Source organism: Meleagris gallopavo, chromosome 2 (genome assembly GCF_905368555.1).
Source record: "Meleagris gallopavo chromosome 2, MGAL_WU_HG_1.1, whole genome shotgun sequence".
Lineage (NCBI taxonomy): Eukaryota > Metazoa > Chordata > Aves > Galliformes > Phasianidae > Meleagris > Meleagris gallopavo.
Window position 1 is genome coordinate 7,584,910 of NC_139405.1, and position 24,054 is coordinate 7,608,963.

At 39.9% G+C, this 24,054-nt stretch overlaps 2 protein-coding genes across 7 annotated transcripts in view; one reads left to right on the top strand and one right to left on the bottom strand.

Annotated features, from left to right (window-relative positions):
- The window catches only part of AFTPH (aftiphilin), a 44,434-nt gene extending 25,303 nt beyond the window's left edge, over window positions 1-19,131 (bottom strand). For 3 of the 6 annotated variants that reach the window (XR_014881837.1, XM_085218781.1, XM_085218776.1), the window contains exons 1-2: window positions 18,916-19,055; window positions 5,618-7,421 (exon numbers count right to left, since the gene is read on the bottom strand). Coding sequence is in view for 5 of the 6 variants with exons in the window: in XM_085218781.1 (XP_085074907.1) it covers window positions 5,618-7,390 (1,773 nt within the window). In the remaining variant the exon portion in view is untranslated. Of the gene's footprint in view, window positions 1-5,617; window positions 7,422-12,309; window positions 12,383-12,700; window positions 12,921-18,157; window positions 18,309-18,915 lie in introns of those variants that run through there. The other 3 variants (XM_085218777.1, XM_085218779.1, XM_085218778.1) reach the window with 3 other exon arrangements.
- Window positions 13,076-24,054, top strand: part of LOC146544857 (uncharacterized) — a 29,770-nt gene continuing 18,791 nt past the window's right edge. Inside the window, exons 1-3 of the mRNA XM_085219034.1 lie at window positions 13,076-13,129; window positions 18,549-19,293; window positions 19,580-19,753. Coding sequence (XP_085075160.1) covers window positions 13,076-13,129; window positions 18,549-19,293; window positions 19,580-19,753 — 973 coding nt within the window. The remainder of the gene's footprint in view (window positions 13,130-18,548; window positions 19,294-19,579; window positions 19,754-24,054) is intronic.

Here is a 24,054-nt window from a genome sequence, read left to right on the forward strand (position 1 = left end):
ACTACTAAAGGTGTAAATGAAGGCCAGAGCTGCCATTCTAAAAATTAACTGTGATTCTCCAGTGACAAATTCAAAACTCCATAGTTTCTGTGACTGCACACAAGTTCTTGAGAAATATGTAAGCTATTTGGTAGTCAACACCTGAAACAATCAAAATATCACAGACATAACAGACTTTCAAGTGAGAGCTATAGCCACAGGGTTAGAACTTATCTTCTATGCTGTGTAAACAGAAGAAATAAGATCCAGACCTCTGAGCTGGAAGACCAAAGTACATGGTTTACAGAATCTGTTTTTCCTCTCCATCACAAGACTACGGAACCAATGCATTCCTTAACATGCTAAGGCTAACCTGGCCACAGAGCAACCTAAATTCCCCCCAGCTCTCTGCACATGAACTCAGCAGTGATGACAGCTCACTGCCACACTTCAGAGCTGTGCAAAGAGATGCTGCAGCTTGCTGTAAAGACAATATATTTGGGTTATGCTACATAAACAGTCAATATGAATCAAAGCTTTCACCGCACAGGTACTTGAATACTTCTCCAGGTGAAGTGTCACATTCATTTCTCTAACGTGAAGGATCTGCTTAGCAAACAGAGCACCTTCACAGGGCAGGAGAAAAGCTGCAGGCATAAAAAGTCCCGAGCCAAGAGAAGCAGAGCTTACAGAGAACACTAGCTTAACTTCTCATGATTCCAAAGGAGGTGGCTGTTCTCTCTTTCTTCCCCTTGAAAAGCACTTAAGATAATGCCAGAAATTTCTTAAAAGGTAAAAACCAAAGGGAATTATTTTCATTTCTATTTATTTATATTCATTTATATTATTCATTTATTACTAGATAATTTATAATGGAAATAGAGGTCCTAAGCTAAGATTTACAAGTCAGCATGAGAATGCTACTTAGTTATTCAATCAAGTATATTGCCACAAGAGCTAAACAAACTCACTCACCACCAAAGGAGTAAATTGTTAACTATATTGTAACTGTAAGAGTTATAAGAGTAGCCGTTCTAAATAACCCCCCCAAAAACATGTTTAATCAGTAATTATAAAGCTCCTCACCTGGCTACAAAGCAAATCTAAAATTTTAGTGGCCTTGGGAAGAATAAGACTTCTCAGCTCTTTTACTGCTCGATGCAAGAGTTATACACCACAGGGAAGTTAAGTGTAGAAATGTGAATCTGTCTCCCTTCCCTGGCTGAAAGCTTCTCCCTCAGCTGAGTAACGGAGCAAGCCTTGCATTTTCCATGAATGCAGAAAAAAGCTTAATGGTTCTCTCACTAGATTGCATAAAACTTAGTCCTTATTTCAGTCAGTCCTGCTATTCTGATCCAGTGGCAGTGTACTAATTTTTCAACCAGGCTTGGAGTTGCCCTGAAGTTACTTTTTTTCCAAGAGGATGACTCTTCACTCACTGCCTAACACAAAGTAATCTCAACATGACAGCAATCCAAAGTTTTCTTCATCTTGAAGTACATTTGTGGCTTAGTAACTCTACATCACCCACACTGATCAACCTGAAGAGGAAGAGCTCCAGCACACAGGCTCTCAAACCTCACTTATGGGCTGTTTCCCCTTTCTCTCTCTTCTAGATTTGTTAACTCTCAGCTGAATTGGGGAAGACTTCCAGTCTTCCAACCAAACCATTGCTCATCTCCTCCTCCACTAGAAATGTTTGTACTCCTTGAGCATAGCTGTGCAGTCGTTTCTCCCACCCCCGTGACTACTGTAGGTAAAAACTGTTCCTGTGCTTTGCTTAATCCTATATATACTTTAACACAGTACTGCAGAATAACCCCCTCAGCTGACTAATGCTCAGCACTATCTCATGCAAGAAGCTGCACTGTGAGCTTTATGTTCCTTGTAAACACGTGCTACGCGGTCATATAAAGGAGATTAATGCATAAAGTACAGCATAGGTTTGCTCAAAACTTGTTAGCATCAACCAATTCACCCACAACGGCATTCTAAATCAGTTTTAACAAACTCAAAAGCAGGCCTATACTAAACTCAAGCCTGCAGCTATACTGGAACAACTAATGCATATCTTCAGCTGAAGAAAAACTCCGCGTGATTAGGTACACAGTAGTATTAAGATGGCTTCAAACAACTGTACTATTTGTGTTCTCCAGCCACAGAAGCTGGAATCTAACGGATTACATAGTTCTGTAATTCTAACTGAATGTGATAACCCTATCTGTGCACAGAGGTGGTAGATGCCCATCCCTGGAGGTGTTTAAGGCCATGTTGGATGGGGCCCTGAGCAAACCCATTTAGTACTTGATCTAGCAGCTGCCAACCCTGCCTGTGGCAGGGGAACTGGAGTTGAATGGAACTCCAACCCAAGCCATTCTATGATCCTATTACCTTACCTTACTATTACCTTAACCTACCATTACCTAATGCTATGGAAAAGGGCAGCTCAGCACAGTACATACAATGCATTTCCAATCATGTGGAGGCTTCTGAGAGCCTGTAAGACCAAAGGAAAAGGAGAAAAGATTAATGATCTCTTTGGCACTAGAAGTTATTACATAGGTTGTTATTTGTGACCTTTTCCCCTTACTTTCTTCTTCTATATTCTATGTTTTATGACGAAAAACTAGGTTAATTAGCTGAATTCAAGCAAAGTCTACTTTATTAATTAAACATTATTCAAAATCTACAGTTTTTACAACAGCTTGACTAACATGAACCTTATTATCAGAAAACACAACATTTTGCTCTATCCTTCATATCCAGAAAAAAAGCTATGCATAAACAGAAAAGAAAAATATGTGGAGACAAATGAGGGAACTTCAGCTGCTGGTAAACTCCTTTCATTTGCTCTCTGGATGGATGAACACTGCTGCATACATCACTTCCACATTTATACAGCAACGTTGCTGATTAAGCACACTTTTCAGTTTTCTGCTTTTGCAAAGGTCTGTCATCCCGTTTATACACTGTTTAGCACTATTACACTACCACACACAACGAGCCTTTTAGCCTCAGCATTACAGATTAAGTGTATGCAGTATCTTGTAAATGATCCCAGTTCACCTGTAGCATATGCCAAAGTTTCAATTTTCACACCTATCTCAACTGTCCAGCACATGCACTGTTTCTTTCTCTTAGCAAGTACTTCAGAACGGCTGTTTTGTGGTTTGACCTCAATGACATCTTTTAATCATAAGTAAGAAAAATTTAACTCAGATTTTGATCACTTTTCTATTATTCCTCACTCCAAATACTGGGGCTCTATGTTGGCTCATGTTGACTCAATTCATCTCAATATCTAGAACATGCAAGGCAGTGTTTCTAGTTCCAAAGTACCAAACTGCAGCTCTTTGCATTAAAACAGAGCATTTAACATAGGCAGATTTGGAAAAGCCTTTTGAAAACCCCGAGAGCTTACAGAACACAAAATAAGTTTTCAAAATGTGTAACTGTCGCTTTTAAGAGTTAATGGTTAAATAATGTAGCAACTAAGATTTGTTGCAAGGCTGAGGTAACTGTTGCATCACTGAAAACTCATCCAGCTCAACTTCCTCTGCAGCTCGCTGGAGCAAGTCAGTAAGCTCTGGGTTGTACTGCCTCACTTGCAGGAAGGACAGAACATCACTTGATAACCAAATAGTCTCTGCTGACTAAAGTATAAGTCATAGAATCATAGAATGACACGGGTTGAAAGAGACTGTAAAGATTATCTACTTTCAACTCCCCTTCTGTGGGCAGGCCTGCCAACCACTAGACCAGGCTGCCTGGGGGAAGAATGAAAAAAAATCTTCAGTAGGTTTACAGTCCAACCAAACTCCTGTCTAACTTTATGACAGCCCACCCAAGAGCTCCCACTGCAGTTGAGCTTGTTTGTTGCTAACATGGATGTGGAGAAGGGAAAAAACACTACAGAATCTCTGAAGATTCCTCTTTTATAAACATCAACATTCAGAAGTGTTTTCAACTGAAACTCTATCATAAAGGTATGGAAAACTTTAAGAAAAAAAAAAAAATGTTGGAAACTTTCTGATTAGTTCTTGAAAGCATGATAGTAGAATAACCTCCCCACCCCTTGTCAGATTCAGAATGACTTGTTCCTGTTTCCACTTGAAGTAAGTTAGATTAATTGCACCAATGACGCGAGCACTCTACAGTTTCATAGGTGAATGAACAACAGAGCAGGTAACAATAGGTTTGTGCTTTTGTCTTGAGAACGGGACCTCCTCACTCAGGTAGCTCCCTGCAATGAGGAAGGTTTTGCACAGACACAAGAATCCATCTGCAGGTTCATTTAAGACCCTTTTTTAGTCTCTCAAACTCAATCTGAAATCTGGAGCGTGAGTCACTGAACAAAACAGGAAGCAGGAAGCGCCAGGAGCCGAGACTCATACCTTTTAAAGTGACAAGAATTCAGGGATAAGCCCTAAAAGCTGTTTTACTTGCTTATGTTTGCAAAGCTCTGGCTGTCACACAGCCTTCCTCTGAAAACCCATTTTGTCTGTCATTGGTAAGAAATGTAAAGAGAGAGGGCTGTCACCAAGTCTACAGGAGATCCTGCAAGAAGGGACTTACCTCATTTTCTCCTGTTGTCAGAGAAGTTTGAAAACTTAGATACTTACTATCACCAGTCCTTTACTGCTGATGCTGCTACATGTTTCAGAAAGAGAATATATTCTAAACTACTCACCTGGAATGACTTGATTAAAAAGAATTGGAATTTTAAAGCTAAGTTGCTTTAAATTTTGTATAAGGTAGTATTAAATCCTTATAAAAATGTATCTCCCAATGCACAGGCACAGATCTCAAAGATGACTTGTGGAAAGAGCTAAGAAGGAATAAAACACATTTAGCAGCTAAGGCAGAAAACCTAGGAGGTAAGAAACGATCCTATTTTACTCCTGGATACAGCAGCATCTTCAAGATGTTATCGATCTACTATTTGCAATATTGTGAGACTGGAGCTTACCATAACTCACATAACAGAAACTCCCAGGAGTTGGACTATCAGGGACAGAATTCAACAGGCCATATTTGATGGTCACGTCACTGACTATTTTGAAACAAATAGCAACAGTGCTTGCCTGCAAAGTCAGATACTCTCCGATCATGCTCTCTCTAAGCAAATGAGCACAACTATTAATAAATTGAATCATCATTTTTAATCAGATACTTGAAAACAACAATACAGAATGGTGCTGAAAAAAGTTGGGAATTAGTTGCCCCAGCTTTCAGACACTTATTTTATGCCTGTTTAATGAGAAGGAAACATCAGAGAACTCCCAAAAAAGCCATAAACTATGAAGCAAAGGAAGAACTATCACAGACTCTGAAATGCTTATGATGGCTTATTACTTTGATCAGTTTATATAAGGACTCCATATAATTTTCAGAACAAATGCATACAAATTTCGACAGACCCAGCTCTTTTTTCCTGCAGGAAGTAATAGTGCAGAAGATAAAAGAAGTAAATGCAGCATACTATTACATACCAGCCTTTCTCACCAACCAAATTAAATCTCTCCCACGAGACAAATAAGGACTATCCAAACATCTGCTCTCCACAGAAGCAGGAACCAGGAAGAGCTTTATGCAGAAAAGCAGAATTCTGAGCAAGCAAAATCAGGAACACCCTTACCTGAACTGAAGGTGCTGGTTCTTGAGATTGCTTACTGGTAGTTCCCTGGAAAGACGCTGAAGCAAAACTGTCAGTCTTGTGTAACACCGGACCATCAATCCTCGCAGATGGATCTGTCCTATGTGACTGCCACGTCTCTTTTCTGTGATGAGACTCGCCAGCTTGCTCATCTCCAAAGGCAGCCCAAGAACAGCTGTCCTTTTCTTCATCTTCAAAAGCATTCCAATTGGTAGCCTGGTTACAACCTGCTGAACTGAAGTCCGCAAAGTCGTCAGAGTCCTGAAAAGCAACGCTCTCATCTTGAGATTTTGGCACTGAATCAAAGTCTCCAAATTCACTATCATCGCCATTTTCTACCTCAGTAGTATGCTGGAAGTCTAAGCCAGAAGTTTTACTGGTAGCATCACATTCTAAAGTGTCAGCAGTCTGATTTAGGTTAGCTTGATCCAACATTGCTGGCAGCTGAGAAACAGTATTTGTGTCCCTGAATTCACCAAATGCATCATTACGTTGGCTAACAAATGCAGGTTGTTCTGAAGTTCCCTCTAAAGCTGAAGCATTTGTTGATTCTTGAGCATTAATGAAAGTAGAAGATGCACTGCTGACTGAACCAAAATCACCAAAGTCATCATCATGTGTGATGTGGCAAGCTACAACTTCAGCACTGCTTCCACCATTCTTAACTTCTTCAGAATCGCCCACGTTTTCTCCTTTGAGATCAGTGCTTAAACTTTCAACCTCATCAATTTTGACGTCCTCTGTCCCTGAAAAACCATCAAGCTGAGAAAAATCTTTGCCATTTTCCTCATCATGTTGTTTTCTCCTTCCATTGTTTTCTCCATTTTCAGTAGTGCATATTGAACTTCCAGTTGTTTGAAACGTACTAGAAATAGTAAATTCATTACCTTCCAGTGCTGAGGAATCCTGTTCACAGCTAACTTCTGCAGTACAAGTCTCTTCTTCAGTATGAATTGCTCTGTTTATTCTGTTGTTTTCCTGAATGTTCAGAGAGTCTCTTTCACTAAGAACGGTGCATACTGTAGGCCCTGTTCCCTCTACATTGATTGTTTTTCTGTTTGAGAATGTAGTGAAATCTGCAAAGCCTTCACCTGAGCTGGGAATTGAGTTCAAACTTAGCTCAGTACTATGGCTAACAGTTTTTAGTCCCTTTGAATCACTGATGTTGTCTAGATCTTCTGTTCCCTGAGGATTTACAGGGTCCAATGCTGCAAATCCATTTGTTAGAATCTCTAGACATGGAAGTTTTTCACCATTACAAGCATCTATTTGCTCATCTTGGCTTTCAACTGTTATATCAGTTCTAACATCAGAAGAAAACCCCTCTGATTTCCCAGTGTTCTCTCTTTGTTCCCCTTTCTTGTTTACGTCTTCTAAACTTACATCAAAAGCAGTACCTGAAGTTCTAAACTTAGATTTTTCTTTGCTGGTACTAGTAGCTAGTGCATCAGAAAGTTCCTTAGGAGCAGTAGGAAGCTCTGCAATGCAGTCTTTAACATTTTTAACAGATGTGAAAGTTGCAATGCTAGCTACGTTGTCAGAATAATCATGAAGGGGTATAAAATGATTTGTGGGTATAAATTCCTCCTTTGGATGGCTGTAGTCTGCTGCATCAAAATCAGCAAAAGCTACACCCGCAGTGCTCACACCAGAAAATCCTCCAAACTCTCCAAATTCATCTTCATCATCATCATCAGCTCCATTGTCTAGCGGTGGAGGGGATGAGGAGTACATTCGAATAATGTCTGGTTCCATTGTTTAGTTCCACTCCAAAGTTAATATATTTCTGTAAAAAAAAAAAAAAGTTTGTTGGAATTCTGATTTTTTTTTTCTTATGTTTCACATTTTTGAAGTTTATGTACAGGTAAATGTCATTCATATTTGACAAGAAAGGAAGATAAAATACTACTGTGTAAAATGTCTGCAGAATGTTTATCCATAACTTGCAATATTTAAAGATACAGTTTTCTTTCTCTACTAAGAAGCCAAACAAGGCTTACAACAGAAGACAGGCAAAAAAAGATGGCAGCCTCAGCTCAAGCCTAGGACAACTATCTTTCAGCAGCAGTTCTACAGGATACATAAAGCACGTCATAAAGGTGGTGCCAAGAATTCCTCAGACTCATTTTTAAGCAATTTTCCTGTTTTAGAAGTCACAAGGAAACTACCAAGGATGTTTCAGGACTCTTATAAACAACTACATGACTACACTTCTCAGCAGACAGCACTGAAACACCGTAACATGAAATATATTTATCTTGAACTGTTGTGCATCATAGTAATGCAAACTAAGTTGAGCTTTAATCCACCAGTTGCCAACTTGCTGTCACCAGCAATTCATGAAATAGCCACTTACCCTGGCCCACCTCCCCCCACACACAGTTGTGCCTTCAGTTGCCTGTGTGACAGTAATTAAACGATTTGACCGACAGCCAACAACCACACTTAAGACACCTTCAGACAGCAGCTTCAAAGATTCCTAAAGCTGTTTCCACAAGCTTTGAAAGCGTGTAGGAACACTGAGAGAAGCTACCGTTACAATTGCTAGCTGTGATTTGCTGTTTGACTGTTTAAGTCTCTACCTGGTCATGGATTTCTATCAGGTTCTTTGGATTTCCTAACTCCAAGCCAAAGCGTGCTGCCCCCCAACTGCTGCCACCCGCCTGCTTTTGTCCTACAAACCCCCAATTGGAAAAAGCCACAATAAGCACCTTCCAAGCCCAGAGCAAAGCTAACTTCTCCATCAAAGTTTATTCTCAAAAGCAGAATGGAGCAAGATTTCCCATAAAATATTTAAATGCAAAAGGAAAAACGAAGTACGAAAGCATTCCCGTGGCCTAGATAGACAGATTGAGGCTCAACATTGCAAACTACTCCAGACGCAGTCAAGATATGAACTGTTTTTCCCCAACCTCCAAAAAATAGGCTGGACTTATTCCACTATTGCACATGATTAATGAACCACTAAGTAACCCCATCTACATATTTACAGCAGTACACACCACTTAAGTGGTTTACAACTAGAGCCCATAGAGGGAGATCTGCAACTGGGTTCTTTCCATTCCAAACGACATTCATATAAATAAGTTGCAAGAACATACTAAGGACTACCTATAGAAAAATAAGAAAGTGAAACTTTGTTATAAATAGCAAATAATTGAATTTCTAATTACTAAAGTGCAGACTTCACAGCACTCCTGATGTGAAAATAAAACAAGAATCCTCAATACCAAAGCATTTGGCCAAGGACTTAGCACAGAACCTAAACCACAGCACACCAAGGGCATAACAACAACAAATGAAGCTCTGCAGTTCTTTTCAAGTACAACAAGCCACAGCACTTCAGCCCAACAGTTCTGTGCATTTGCCAAGGAAGCCCGATAACTTTAAGGTAACTAACCTATCTTTGTGTTTTGTCTTCCTTGTCTTTCTTTTTTTTTTTTCTTTTTTTTTTTTTTTTTGAGTTATAAAATAGCCTGCTTATCAAAAATGAAACCAAGAAGTAATTTGTAGCATAACATGGAAACTGAAGACTGCGGAGAAGTGTTGTTTAGAATAAAGCTTAAGTTGTCAACAAGCTCCCACATAGGCTTACTCAGCACCAGCTGCTCAGCAAGGTATTTGTGAGGAGCTTCACTCTCACATCTCAGAGGCTTCAGCAGCCAAAAGCACTCTGTTTTACATCAAGCTTTAGCAATTGCTGTTCAGTGTCACACGTGAACATAAAGATCCATTCTAAGATGCCTGTGGAACATGAGTTTGAGTTCACATTGAGATTGCTCCAACCTGTTTACTTTTAAAACTTCTGGGTTTTCCATCCACTAAATACCATAAGAGCATTTATTCTTTGCAACCATCCGAGCAGCCATTCCCTCTTTACTTCCACATTTCCAAAACTCAGTGCAGTCAATCATTAGCCTTAAGATTAAACACCCAGTGCACCCAGACTATGACTGTATCCCGAATATTTTACTGCAGAGGAAGAGCTGTAAGTTACACACAAAGAAATGTCCTGGGAAGTGCAAGTGCTGACTGTTCTTTTGTAGGAAAAAGATACGGGGGTTTACCAGCTGTGCTCATCTCAAGGCACCAGATTTGGGGGAAAATGCTCTTCAAAGCTCCAGGGGACACTGTAAGCTCACCAGCACTGTATCGGGAGCTTGCAACTCCTAGGCCACAAATCCAGTAGCTCTCCAGTAACACAAAGACAATAACAGGAGGGGACAGAAAATGGCATCCATCTGGAATGGAATTCCCTCATCCCAATTCCTGCCACTGGTCCTGGAAAAAGGAGTGGTTTTTGTGTTTGTTTGTTTGTTTTTTAACTAAAAAAAGTAGATTGATTTGGTTATATACACACACACACAGGTGTATATGAATATATGAAATCATCCTTTGTAACTCTCAGTTAACAAGTGTCCAGCTTAATCTCAGTAGAAATTCATTATTAAACCTCCTGGAATTTAACGAGAGTATTTTGGAAAACTCAGCTGAGGTGGCATTTATTATTCTACACAAAGCTGAAGACACTACAAAGACAGGAAAACACTTATTGAAATGAAAAAATCCTCAATGTTATTCCTGGGATGGTGCTGATGAGATATAAACCAAAAGAAAAAAGAGCTGGAAGAGAAGCAGAGAAGCCATGAAATGGTTGAAACAAAGGAAGGTGAAAGTAACAGTTCTGTCAAACAGAGAGAAGGAAAAAAAAAAAAAAGAACAACAAAAAAAGAAATCTGCTTCTGAGCTCAGTGTCCAAGACCAATTCGTGTCGCTAAAGCCAATGCAGCCTCAACACTAAATTTTAGTACGTTGTCACATCTTTTATTTCTTATTAGGCAGAGATTCACAAGCCCTCCAAAAGACATCTCTAAAGTTATTTTTAAGATAGAACTGATTTTAAGACAGAAGATGAGTGTTCTGCAGACCACTGATTTATACTGGAAATAAAAATTTATGTGTGCAACTAAATCCATAGGAATTCAAGCAGAAGCCCAAACAAAATCTCTAGATGTTTCAATTACTCTCAAACAGGTAGTCTATAAAACATAATGTGTTTTAAAAGGTCAAATGCTTGTGTTAACACAAGCTAAAGTTAGAAAGGTAACTCACTTGATTTAGAAACCAGATTTCTGAAGTCTGCAAGACCCAATGTTGAAGTTTCAGTGTGGCAGGAGCAATAAAGACAAAGCATCATACACATCAGAAGAACTCCAAATGGATACAATCCCAGACTTTCCTTCTTTTGAAGTAGTTTTTAGAATAATCAAGTCACATGAGCAGTTATATTTAAGTAAAGAGGACATAAATCCAGGCAGACCAGCTTCCCCAGTCCCAGAGCTCTTACTTTTACTGATGAGAAGTCACAAGTAGGGCAGGATTGTATTGTACACAATACAAATAGGAATTTGCTTCCAGCTAGCAAATACATGCATTTAGAGCTCATAGACAGTGACGTCAACGTACAGTTTTGTTGGTTCAGTAATAAAACAAATTCACATTGTATTGTTACGGCTTAAAGATCTCAAAAATCTCCTAAGAGATCTGGTTCAGCTGCAGCTCATCTGCTCAGCTAAGAGATGTAGCTCAGTGGCCTACCCAGATTACTGTAGCTTGATGTATAGGAATTAGATGGGCAAGATGCTGAGAAACCTCCTAAATTATGCATAAAAAGGTTGGCCCATATCTTCCTTTCCCTCCCCCCCATTTAAATAGCACTAATCTTAACTCAAGACTAAAGGATGTAAAGGATGAAGCCTGGGCAACTGAATCTTAAAGTCGTATCATAACACAGTGAGTCAGAGACCTTGAAAAACTACTTTGGAGCTTACCCATTAAAAAGAGAAGGTATCAGAATTCATATCAATGTAAGTTTGCTTTTTTTTCTTTTAAAGCCTTTTTATGTTCATAGGCATATACAAGTTGCTTATCACTTGTGTTATTTGAAATATCATGGTCAACTCTGTGTTAGTTACTGCTCCACTACCTGACATCACAAGTTCTCATGCCTGTACTGGAACTAATTCCATGCATTATCTGTTGTAACAACTCTACCCAGGTTCTTTTGTTGATGTTTATTATTCTCTTCACCTCACCTAGAAATAAATCATAAAAGAGCTCAGAAAATTCTTAGGGAAGAGGACAATCTTTAAGAAAAAAAAAATAAAAAACAAGTCATCATTCAGGAAACAAAATGAGTAACATGGGGGCAACAAGCACCATCATTGGCAGGAATTTACCTAGAAGACATAGAAAGTTAAGAAGTCAAAATGACAAAAGAAGTAGGCAAAGAAGAGCAATACCAGGGGAAAGCACAGCTGACGTAAGCTGGGGCTGAAGCAGACTGCCAGAGCCCAGTTAAACTTGCAGGAAGACTTGCAATCATCCAAACATTTTTCCTTCTGCACCTTCTGCCACACAGAAGACACTTCCTTCAATTTTTCATTTCAAATCACTTTGAAAACATCACAGGCATCATTTATACAACAGCAGTCTCACTGCACAGCACTGCTTCTTACACATTTCAGGAGCAGTTGCCAAAACAGGATCTGCAAGGAGTGTTAATGTTAGTTAAACCATCGGAGCTCTGATCAGATTTTCAAATCCACGTCTTCTGTTAGTTCAATCAGTTTAACCCATATGAACCAAATGACCAATCACTTGCATGGGCTTACCAAATTTTTTTTGAAAGCCATCTACTTGCCATGATGCATTCTAAAAGCCTCCTGTTCAAGAGTCTGTATGAATCTGTATTATACACAAGCACAAGGTTATGTTAATACAATTTAATTGTTTTTTACAGCACCCGAACAACTATCAAACTAAATGCTTATCAGAAGGAAAAAGAGTCAGACCGGTCTTCCCCTGCCCTCGGGCTGACTAATTACTGATGAATTTTTTTTAAATGGGGGTATACTCCCAATTCTCCACACGACATAAAAAACAGCACAGGCATTTTTAGCCTTCATGTAGTTTCCTTCAGAAAGGATTTAATTACGATCCCCTTTCTTGACTTTCTAAAGTGTTCCACCCGCCAACCACAAACTGATGAATCCAACTCATTACCATTCACTGAAACATTGACTCGGTGATAAACCATAGGTCCCACAGAACAACGACTTTGTTCCTTAATTCCCTGTGTTAATCCCTGCTTTGTCTGGCATCTCAAATGAGGACTAAGAGCTGGAACTGGGGCTTCATCTTTTGTAGCGCAGAACTCTGCACCCAACTCAGACACATTCCATCAGAGGTGCTGTTAGGCTGCAGCATTTCCTAAAACCAGTATTTCAAATGATTAACCCATTCACTTGCAAAACGTGTTTTACTCAAGAAGCAGAATTTGAAACAACAACAATGATCTCAATGACTGTGACACGTTATTTATTTTCTCCATATTTCTGAGGGAATTGGCTCCCAGATTTAAAAGTCAGCTAAGTTAACATGCACTTCAGTATTTACCTGAATGGATACACCAACTTTTCCAACATCTACACAGTAAGGATTCTTCTTTGAGGGAAATTGTAACAGCTTTTATCTGCACATAAGAGAGCAGCTATATTTCTACTGTTTCTAACATGTAACGATCCAGATTTTAGCCAGCAGACCTTGCAGATAGAAGCAAAGAATTAGAACACATCCAACTGTTCCTGTTTAGATGGGATTAATTTACCCCCAGTCAGTGTTGAAAAGGTGTCAGCAAGTTCCTCTCAATCATATAGTTCACATTCTTAGAGTGATAATGCATTGCCATCAATTTCTCATGCCACACTTTGCCCAACATCATAAAGAATTGTCTTCTCCATTTTCTGTTATCTTTTACTTAGTATCAAGAAACAGAAAAAAAAAAAAAAACCCACCCGCTTGAAAACACCACTTCTTAATTTCATGTGTTTCTTCATATTTTGAGAACTAATTATGAAGCAATTTTACAAGTTTTAGCATTTCACTGTTAAAGTCGTGCTGTCAATGTAATTTATCAATATACTTACAATGGCATATCAATATTTTATTTTAAAGAAAAAACAATGCTAATCAATTTGGTCAGATTAATTTCTGTTACAGCAGCTCTTGGTTTAAACTTTTTTTTTTTTTTTAACTAAGGACAAGCATTTCAGCACGTAATTTGACTTAATTTAAAACAATGCAATAGAAGGGAGAAAAGAGAACTCTCTAAAGCTGAAAAAGATTACAGTAGTAGTTGATCTAAGCTTTGATAGTGCAAGGATTTATAAGAACAAAATTCACACACTACTTTTACCTCAAGTCATTAATTCAGTTTTCAAAATGCTGTCAAACCAGGGTATCCCATTATTTTCTTGTAGGAAATAGGGAACAATATCTGCTTTCCTCACACTGAGCCACATCACTGTTCATTACTTTTCTGTAGAGTAATAGAGAGTCTAACAAAGAAACAACAGCAAAAAGCACAACGTAATTACACTACACCAAAGCAGGTTTAAATAGCTCATTGTCTGTGTACTTTCGAAGGCAAAACTTGAAATAGCATGTTTGGTTCTTTTATAAAACGTAAAAAAAAAAAAAAAAAAAAAAAAAAAAAAAAAAAAAAAAAAAAGAGGCCACAAAGAATATTGCTAAGTAAAGAAATAACTGTGATTTATAAAATTTAAATAAGGTCATCGTAGATTAGAATGTTTCCTTGAACTTAAGGGGTACATTAGCAACACAATGAATAACCACTCAATTGTGGTTTATTCTGAAAGCAAAGCTAAGCAACCCATCAAAACCCATAAAGAAACATAAAATAACAAGAGATGGCATGAGCAAGATCCCCATGACAGAAACAACATCACTTGAAATGCCTGGCAGTAAAAAGCTTGCAATGCCAAGGAGGTGGGTTCAAGTCATCAGCTGTTAGAATCTGTTCTTCCAAGAACATTCAGCTCTTCTCTGCAAGGGAATTCCTCAAACAAATATCAAAACTATCTTGGTAAAGATTAGATTTAGACTTTGCAAGATGTTGCCTTGCAGTAGGAAAAGCTGTCTTCTTTTATAACTTTGCATTTTCATTGCCTTGTTAACAATGGAAAACGGATTTCCGGTCTTTCTGTAATGCACCTGAGAACTCATTTCTAGAAGGGCAGCTGTAAATGAGGGAAATCTGTTAAACTAGCATTCCTACAAACACAATCCAATCTAGAGTCGTTTCCCAAGCTGTGGTCAATATGTTCCTAAATTGGTTTATTAAGTTTACATTTCTTTTTGGAATAACTTACCAGCAAGTAACATACAAAAAGAAAATGTTTACTTCATAAAGCCTCCAGAAATCAATGCTTTCGATTTTGAATCCGATGTTGTTACAGCCAGAAGGTCCATTACCCAGCACAAGAGTTTCAGGACTCTGTTTTTGCTTGGATATATATAAGTTGAGAAAACAACGTTCTCCACCTCCAAAACATCCTGGATATCTAAATATAAGCCTTATTTCTCATCACCCAACATTTGGAATTAATCAATACCACTGTGCATTACTGCGGTTTCAACAAACACTGAATATGCCAGACACCTTCTATTAGGAAGCACTGTACGTAAGAACAACACTGAAGTAGCAAAACTCAGGAGGCTTCCATCAGGATTCAGGCACTTATCTCAATCTTCCTGACCTCCTGCCTTCCCCAAGCAGGCAGTGAAAACAAGGCATCCTCAAACAGTTCAGCCTATATCAGAATCAAACCTCTTGGCTGCTGCTCCTCTTCCCGTCACAGATGATAAGAACAGGGAAGGTGATACAGATATGAAATGTAAATAAGGCAGATGCTGCAGACTTATTAAGAAATGAACAAAAAACAGCTTTCACTAGCTGTGCTGTTTCACTTCTCCTTATTCCATCTAGACTTAACTATGGAATCCAAGAAATATTTGAAAAATATGAACGTGGATGTTGAGTTCGTTCATGACATTCCTCTTAACCAAGAACAGCATCGCTTCCCCAAAACAAAAAGACCAGGTTATTATTTACAAATTACAATACACAAGAAAACCGTGTAATGTTTCCATTCAAAATCAACTGATTTTGCTTCAACAGCTGTAGATAAAGACACTGTCTGAATCTAAATCTGCAAACACACATTGTGGAAGATGTTCTAAGAACAGGCACATTTTCAACTCATGTAAGCAAACATGCCTGGCTGGGAAAGTCAACCAAATTTAAAATCTGGTGCTGTGGGAACACCGCATTTGTGCACAATGTACTGTACACATCCATACAATATGTAAAGTGAAACAGATTGCCTAAGTCACACATAACTGGGATGTTTTCATTCTTATCATTTCTCAAATTCGTTTAACAGTGTTCAACTCTTTGAGAAAATGTGTTTCTGGATGTTACCCTGTAACACGTTCTTTGGGAACCTGTTCCAAATCGAGATCAAAAGACACTGGATTAAGAAGTATTAAAAGTAAATTACCTAAGCTCACCTCTTCCTAGAGATTTATTTACAGAGCAATACGTTCTCCGTTACATCTAAAACCTTCACACTTATCAGTACTACAATAAAGAGCAGATTACTACAGCCCAGAAGTGCACTCTTACAGAAAAGGGTCTCAAAAAGCTCAGCAGAGGAAACACACCAGCACAAGCAGAGCAACCACTGTTCTTCCCTCCATTACTATAAACTTCTGCTTCTTTTCTTCAACACAAAAACAACAAGTAGTTGAGAAAAACAGGCAAAAAAGTTAAACATACGTATGAAGAACTGACATTTATCCCACCCACTGATATTGTGGTATATTAAGAATACAATACATGAAGGACATCTAATACTATAAAAGAATAAGATCTATTTTCCATCATCTTTCAACAGATAAATGAACTTAAGGTTCCACACTTCCTTTCCTCATAACCTTGTAATATAGCAAAGAGAAAAGAGGATTTGCCTTCCTTGTGGTTCTTCCAGAACAGGACTCTTGGACTTAGAAAACCCAAATTATTTGCTGTACAGAAGCAGACTCGTTAAGTCACCTTGCAACCGGTCCCACTAGAGACGTTTGGATGTGAATCTAAAGCTTTAACTGATGAAGACATAAGCAGAGAAGAGAGTCTACTGGAAAAAGTCTACTGCAAACAAGACTGTCAATTTTCAAACAAGGCACATTTCAAGGGGTTTGTGTGTGTGTGTGTGTGTATGTGCGCGCGCGCGCAGAAGGAACAGCTTGCATTGTGTTTTCTATAAAAAGGAAAAATAAAAAAGAAAATAGCGAGAAACCTGATGGTAAGTAGGATCTGAGAAATGCACTTCTCCGAAGAGGACTATCCAGAAAAGTCATAAATGAGTATTTTGAATCTCTGTGAAAAGGTTAGCATGCCATCACAGTGAAACATTCTCAAAGACATAGTTTAAGTTGTCAGATAATACAATGGCACAGAAAGAAATGAACATTTTGTAGGAAAAGATAATAAGTATCTGAAAGATGATTATGCTGCAGAGTAGGGTGAAAACCAGACCTAGCATCGGTTTCTTTACCACAGGTTTTCCAACTGATACTGCTACCTTTCTGCAAGGACAGCTCTATGAATATTTCAAAAGGAAAGGGCAAAGAGTTGACTGAAGTCTGTCTAAGCTGGTTTATTATTTCTGCTCTGAAAGACAAGTCTTTTGAAAGTACTTGAGAGCTTCAGAACGAGTTATTTTGATGTAACTAAGGTGTTAAAGTGCTATCATTAACTTAAGCTAGTGAAGCAATTTTTTTAACTTCTATTTACAAATATAAAATCATGTCCTGCCTTAACCAACAGAAATACGTATCACAAATATCAATTCACTGTGAATAATTTTAAGTCATATAGATTCGTGAAATCTTTTGCTAAGTGAAACCACGATCATGCAACAATAAAATCAAAATAAAAGAATCGGAAGGCATGAACATTCAGGCTGAGATCCTTTAGCTGCTTACTAATAAACAAATTAAGGAAGTCAAGAGAAGAGGTCATACTTTCACATGACCTTAGAAGGTCACGTAGCACACACACTTTATACAAACATCACATGAAGTGGAGCCAACGTAGCACGTTACTTTTTCTGAAAACTATTTTTTATACAGTAAATTTGTATCTCAATTCTCCTACTCTCAAATTTGCGCTATTTGTTTTCACTTACGTGAAAGGGATGCTTTCTTAAAAAAAGAAAAACAAAAACAAAACACAGTAACCCCCTTAGCTGTCATAGGTACTTCATTTCTTCCCCCAGCTCTTCCAGCTAGCATTACATTCCTCCAGATATGCCTCCAACAGTGTTAGGCATAGGAGTATGTATACAGACTTCCGGGTGCAGCACCAACAAAATGATTTTAGGCTTAAAACAGGCTAATTGGCTTTCCAAGTCTGGTTGATGCATCCAGAGAACAAAGCAAGATGGAGGTACTTCTAGTTATTCTCAACCTCTGAGGACCAGCCCAGTTAAAAAAGCAACATCCATCACACTCACTTTGCCACAAACTTCTCAGCTGAAGAAATCTGCTATGATGAGGCACACCACGTTGTAAGCCACGCATGAAATCAGAACTTACATGACCACCACAGCACAGCTCTTGTTGATGAAGCATCTCCTACTACCTTATGAGCAGAGGTTCACTCCACAAGGAGCATTACACTCGCCGAAGTTTCAGTTTCTACGCAGAGTGCTGAAGCTGGGTGGAGGGCTGCCACCTCGGTGAAACCCTGAAGGAATGCCAAGACGTAATCCCTGATTTAAGGAATCATCTCCTCTGAGAAGAACACCGCGGTCTATCAAGGAACCACTTACAGCAGCAAACCGAAGCATCAGCACTAGAGCTTCACCAATTTTGCCCCCATTTTAGAACAACACTAAAATAAAAATAAAAACCCTACGAGATAACTTTCCTCCAGCACATCCTCTTCAGCGACTGACACTCCGAAAAGTGACCTTATTGGCTGAAGGCGGGTCCCCGGCGCCCAGCTACCCTCCCTACACGACCGGGAACCGCCTCACGACGGGTCCGGCCCGGTGGCTCCGCACCCGCGGGGCTCGGCGAAGGGCAAAGCCCCGAGGCGGCCGCCTGCTCGGAGGCGGTCCCGTCCCCCGAAGGGAGCGAAGGACGGGGCAGCGCTGTGGAGATTTTCTCCTCACCCTCCTCCCGGGCGCGAGAAAGAAGGACGGAGAGGCGATGCCCTCACGGGGCCCGGCTCCAGAAAACGCCCGGTCCGCTTCCGCGAGGCACGGGGTACCCTTCCCGGCCAGGCCCGCAGGCGGCGAGCCGCTCCAGCGCGGCGACCCGCAGAGCGCGGCGGTGGCCTCGCGTCCTACCTGAGGGCTGCGCGGCGGGCGGCGGGGCCCGGGCGGGCATGGCGGCGGCGGGGAAGAGGCGCGGGGACGCGGCCGGTTACCTGAGGCCTCCCGCGGCAGCCGCCATCGAGGGGGAACCCATGTCACGGCGACAGGAACCGCGTCGCGGCGGCCCGGCCCCCTCCCGGCGGCCACCGCCTCCCGCCCCGCCGCCACCGCCCACTTGGCTCCGCTCCTCCCGTCAGCCCCCGCGCTGCCACCGCCCTTGGAACCGGCGTCACTCCCAGCAACGGCCGCGAGAACGCGAAGAAATAAATAAGCGGGGAACGCTGCTGCGGGAATGGCTGCCCCGTTACGGGAAGCGGCCGGGCCCCTCTGCGGCCGCCATCTTGAGTGCTGGTAAACTGCCTCGCTCGCTGTAGGTCGGCCATCTTGGACGAGGGGTGAGGCGGCTGGCAGGGAGGTGAGGCTGCGGCTGCCATGTTGAGTGAGGGCAGCCTGACAAGATCTCGGTGGTGCCGCCTTATGAGGTGGTTTGACTTCTAATTCTTGAGGGCTAGGGTAATGCTTTTTGCATAGGAAATTGTTTATTGTAAGTTTTTGCGCCTTTGAAGTTTACGGGGAAGCAGTCTGATCCTGTATTTATGATCTCACAATCCTGTTTTCAAATCCGTCTCTGGAACAGACGGGGCGATCACCGTTCCACCTTTCACGTCTCTATGTTACCAGAGGGTAAACATCTTGAACTTCAGAGTCTGCAAGCCACCTAATGCCGGGGGAGTCCCCAGGGCCTGTCTGCATCCAGCTGAAACCTCAGTTCTTAAGCATCGGGATCTGCCAGAGTTCCCTCCTTCAAAGAGTAGGTTGGTACAAATTTGTTTCTGGAAAATGAGATTCTTAAGTGCATACATCTTGTGGCGAGGGTATGTGCAGCGTCAGCCAAATCATGCCGTAGCTGAACTGGCTTTGTCAAGCTTGTATTTTCATGGTTTTGTTAGCTTGTGGGTTGTGCAAGCTCTGTAGAAAGTAGTAGAAACGTGATAAATAAAGCATGCAGGGAAATACTGTGTTCTTTATACCTTTTTTTTATATGCTTTTTTCCCCCCAAGTAGACAATGGTTTGACCTCATTGATGAAAGAATACAGCAAAAACACTCAGTAAAATCACAAGAAATAATACATTCATGCTTCTAATCCTCAAGTGTGTTACTGTTGTTTTCTATGACCTGTTTACATGGTATTGCTAAAAAGCGTTAGAACTGCAAACACATCAAGTATTTAAAAGTAAAAGTAATATTGCTTTAAATAAAGTGCTATGCCTGGTACATTTACTGAACACTGCAATGGTTAAAGCATACTAACAGATTATCATATTAAAATAGTGTATAAATATAACTTGTTCCTACAGAGGTTTGAGCATATATTTAGGCAGTTTTCCTGAGGGAGGCTTAAAAAGGGGTTATACATAGGATGTTTCATGTTTGAGATAGGTTTGTGAATAAAAATGCCTTGCATACTCTGAAGAGTAATTATAATTAATATGCTAATTTAATAAGTCACATGAGTCCTCTAAGAAGCATGGGAGAACTATATTGTTAATAGACTATTTCAGTTGCATTAGGAATCCTGGTACAACATCTGAAAACAATCATAGGTGACTGTTAAAGAGGCTGTGTGACTTCTATTTTGCCACCTGGTGGCTGTTTTTTCAGCTTTTTTTCAGCTTAGCATCCAAAACGGTGTAAAGTCTGTGCTGACCTGGCAGAACAGGAAAAGTAACAAGGGAGCTGGAAAGTAAGCAATGTAGCAGTCAAAGAACTTTGACCTTCAGCCAATATATAGCAACGTGGCTTACAATTGTAAGGGTGGAGAGAAGAATCTGTAAAAGAAGAATGCTTGTTAAGCACCAGATAAACTAGGTCAGTTCTTCCCACATCTGGCAGCAGGCTTTAAATTGCAAGGGCCCAAAATATATTTCAGTTTCCCATACAGTTGTGTTTGATTAACGGCCACTGGCTGTGAGTGTTCACCACCTTTACAGCAATGTTGCAAATAATAGAGGAGTTAATTCTACAATTAACTTATCTTCTACAACTGTTGTGAATGAGTATACTGGATAAAAACTGTGCCCTGTGTAAAACCGAACAGCAACCTGAGCCTCAGCACCCTAAAACAAATGTAAAACCCTTTTGTGGAAAAAATCCAAACCCACGGGCCTAATTGCATGACAGGAAGAGAGCTAGAAAGATTGGCAGTGTCAGTAAATGAGGTCCTAGAATAGAAGGAAAATGGTTAAGTAAAATTCCCAGATGATTTGAGGAAGTGAATCATATCCTAAGCTACAAGGAAAGGCAGAAAATCTGTCCAAATGATCTTTGCCAGTTTGACCAGAGGGAAGCTTCCTTCTGTTTCTTGGTGGTATTCAGTAGTTCCTAGGATCAGAAGCTTTAATGGGCATGCAGTTTTGCATCTGTACAATTTATTTAACTTGAACACAGGATCAGATGAGAGATAAGTGTTCCACATGAAAAAGTGAAGGTGATCTTCACTTGGGCACAGAGTGAATGATTGGCAAGGTGTGTGGGATTTTTTTAGTCACTCCTGCATAAGCTTTGCCGATTGAGAGAGATTACATTTACTGACGAAGGCAGACTGACTCTTTATAATAGCATTAGCCATGCTAAGTGTTTGCTCTATGAAGTGAAATCCATGAATTACAACACTAATTTCAAGGTTATGTTTTCAATGTAAGAAAGTTTCCTTTACAGAACTGCATGGATTATAGACACTATGTTATTTGAATGTTAGTCTTGAGTGATGTTCTATAAATCTTCAAATATTTTAAAGAGTTTTTTTTTTTAGTCTTATACTTTCATATAATTTTTTTCAGCATAGTAAAGAAACGTAATCTTGAGATGTTCGTCTCAATGCGAAGCTTCTTTTACATAGTGCAATAGAAGGTCTAAGTCAGGTGGGGCTAACCTTGTTAACTCCAAGGTCTGGTCTTAGCAGCAGCGAAGCAGCTTTATCATGCACTGCTGCTGAATCCTAAGCTGTCAGCAGAGGGCGCTGCATTACTACAAGTCTTAGGTGGAAAAGGGAATCTCGGTGCGCCAAGGTGATTCAGGAAGACTGTCTCCCAAAAACCCATATGTTCTGCAGAATGGTTTGGGAATTGAGGATAACAGGGAGGACTTATGATCTGCAGCCACATTCTTCATAAAACTCGGTTGTTAGTAATTCTGAAGATAATTGAGTGTTTGTTGGGAAATCACGTAGCTTTCTATTTTTCATTTTGGAGTTTACTATGTAATTCCTAACTATCTTTTGGCTTTAGTATACGCTATACCACTTTTGCATGGTATGGTGCAGAGTATCTTCTGAAAGATGTTGGTTTGCTAGCAGTGTTGTCTTTTTTTATATATATAACTTAGTTTTATTTTCTTATTTGCAAAATATGTACAGTACAACATGGCTCCTGGCAGTGAAAGCTTTTTCTGATTTCACTGCTTAGTGTATGGGGAAGCAACTTGCTCTAATCAAAGACTTATTCAAGTCTTTAAACTTCAGACAGTGTGCTTCCTTCTTTGCTGAGTCTGGGAGTGTTGCAGATCAGAAAGCAGACATTCTGTTTCCTGAGAAAATGTGGTGCTTGATTTTTTTTTTTTCTGTAATTTTTTTATTCACAATTGAATCAGACACTTGAAGATTTGAGGTTATCTACAGAATTAATTTAAAACGTTATTTGCACCTACAGAATGATTTCATCTCACTAATGTCTTTCATCTGTGGTATTGTTAGTATAATGCGAACTAATTTAATATTTTTTTCCTGTGGAAATGATTTTAAAAAGTAGAAAATCAAGCAGATTGAAAACCGGAAATCAAGGCATTGCATTTTGTCTTCACAGAATGTTTTGATTTTTTTTTTTTTTTCCATCCTGACTTGAAACTGGAAAGGCACATTTCTGTGAAATGCTTTTAATTCAGCAAAGCTGCATTTATCTTAGACCATTATAGCTGAAATAACCACTGCTACTACATTATCAAGAAGAAAGACCTTGTCTGATTGAATTCACCAATCAGCCTTGAAAGCTTTATGTGAAAATTGTTTGTGGCTGTGGTTTCATAAGGTGGATATTATCAAAGCTGTCTGAGTGAATAATGAGTCTTTTTCCTCTGGCTTCTGTGTAGGCAAGAGTTAGTGACAGAAAAACTGTTACTGTTAGCTAATTTAAACAAAGCTGTGTATGAGGATGCATTAAGCAGCCTGTTACTGAACTGCACAGCTGATCTGTCCTTCAGCATCAAAAGGTGGTAAAACAGACCTGTGTGCAGTTGTTGCTTTTTACCTTACACAGTGGGAGGTGCCCTGAGATCCATTCAGAATCAGTGTGAATTTCCTGGCTCTTCCAGATGACAGTGCAAGCCTCTTCTCTGTATTCAGGAAGCCAGTAGTACTTCTTGGTCCCAGGGCATCTCCCAACTACAAAGGGGATCCCCTTGTGAAGAGCCCAGCAGCTTTACCCTATTTGTCTGTGAGCTGGCTGTGCAGCAAGGAATTTGAGGATCCGTGTTCCCTGCACTTCAGACAGTGTCTCAATTCTTGCTCTGTGTTGTCTTGCTTCTCTTCTAACGGTGAAAGGAATTTGCTGAGCCTGGCCTCTCCATGCTGGGAGTTAGCTGTTAGGACCACTCCTGTGTGGCAATCGCTGTTTCTTCCAGGGCTGTAATATTTCTCAAATCTCTTTAGAGATTTCTGGAGGGCTCTTCAGAACATTTTGAATGCCTGCGTCTTCTGTATCACTGCTAATTCTGTTAGCATTGACCTTTGAGCAAGTAAAATAATTAGGCACTCAGTTTGTTTTAGGTATCCCACAGATGTGCCTTGGGTTTTCCCAGACCTGCGAGGGACTGCTTCCATTTGTTCTAGTTGTAAGGGCATAAAATACAGAGCATGTTACTGTTGCTTTACATGCAACACACAATGACTCTGGAATGCATGTTTGTTACTATTTCATACAAATCTCCCTAGCTATCTTTACTGGAGTCATAGTTACAAAAGCTAGATGGCATTGCTACATTAGCAGCCCAATCTCTTGTGACTCACAAACCATTAAAAATCCCAAAATTGTCTTTAAACAATTCTAAATGTGTTAAA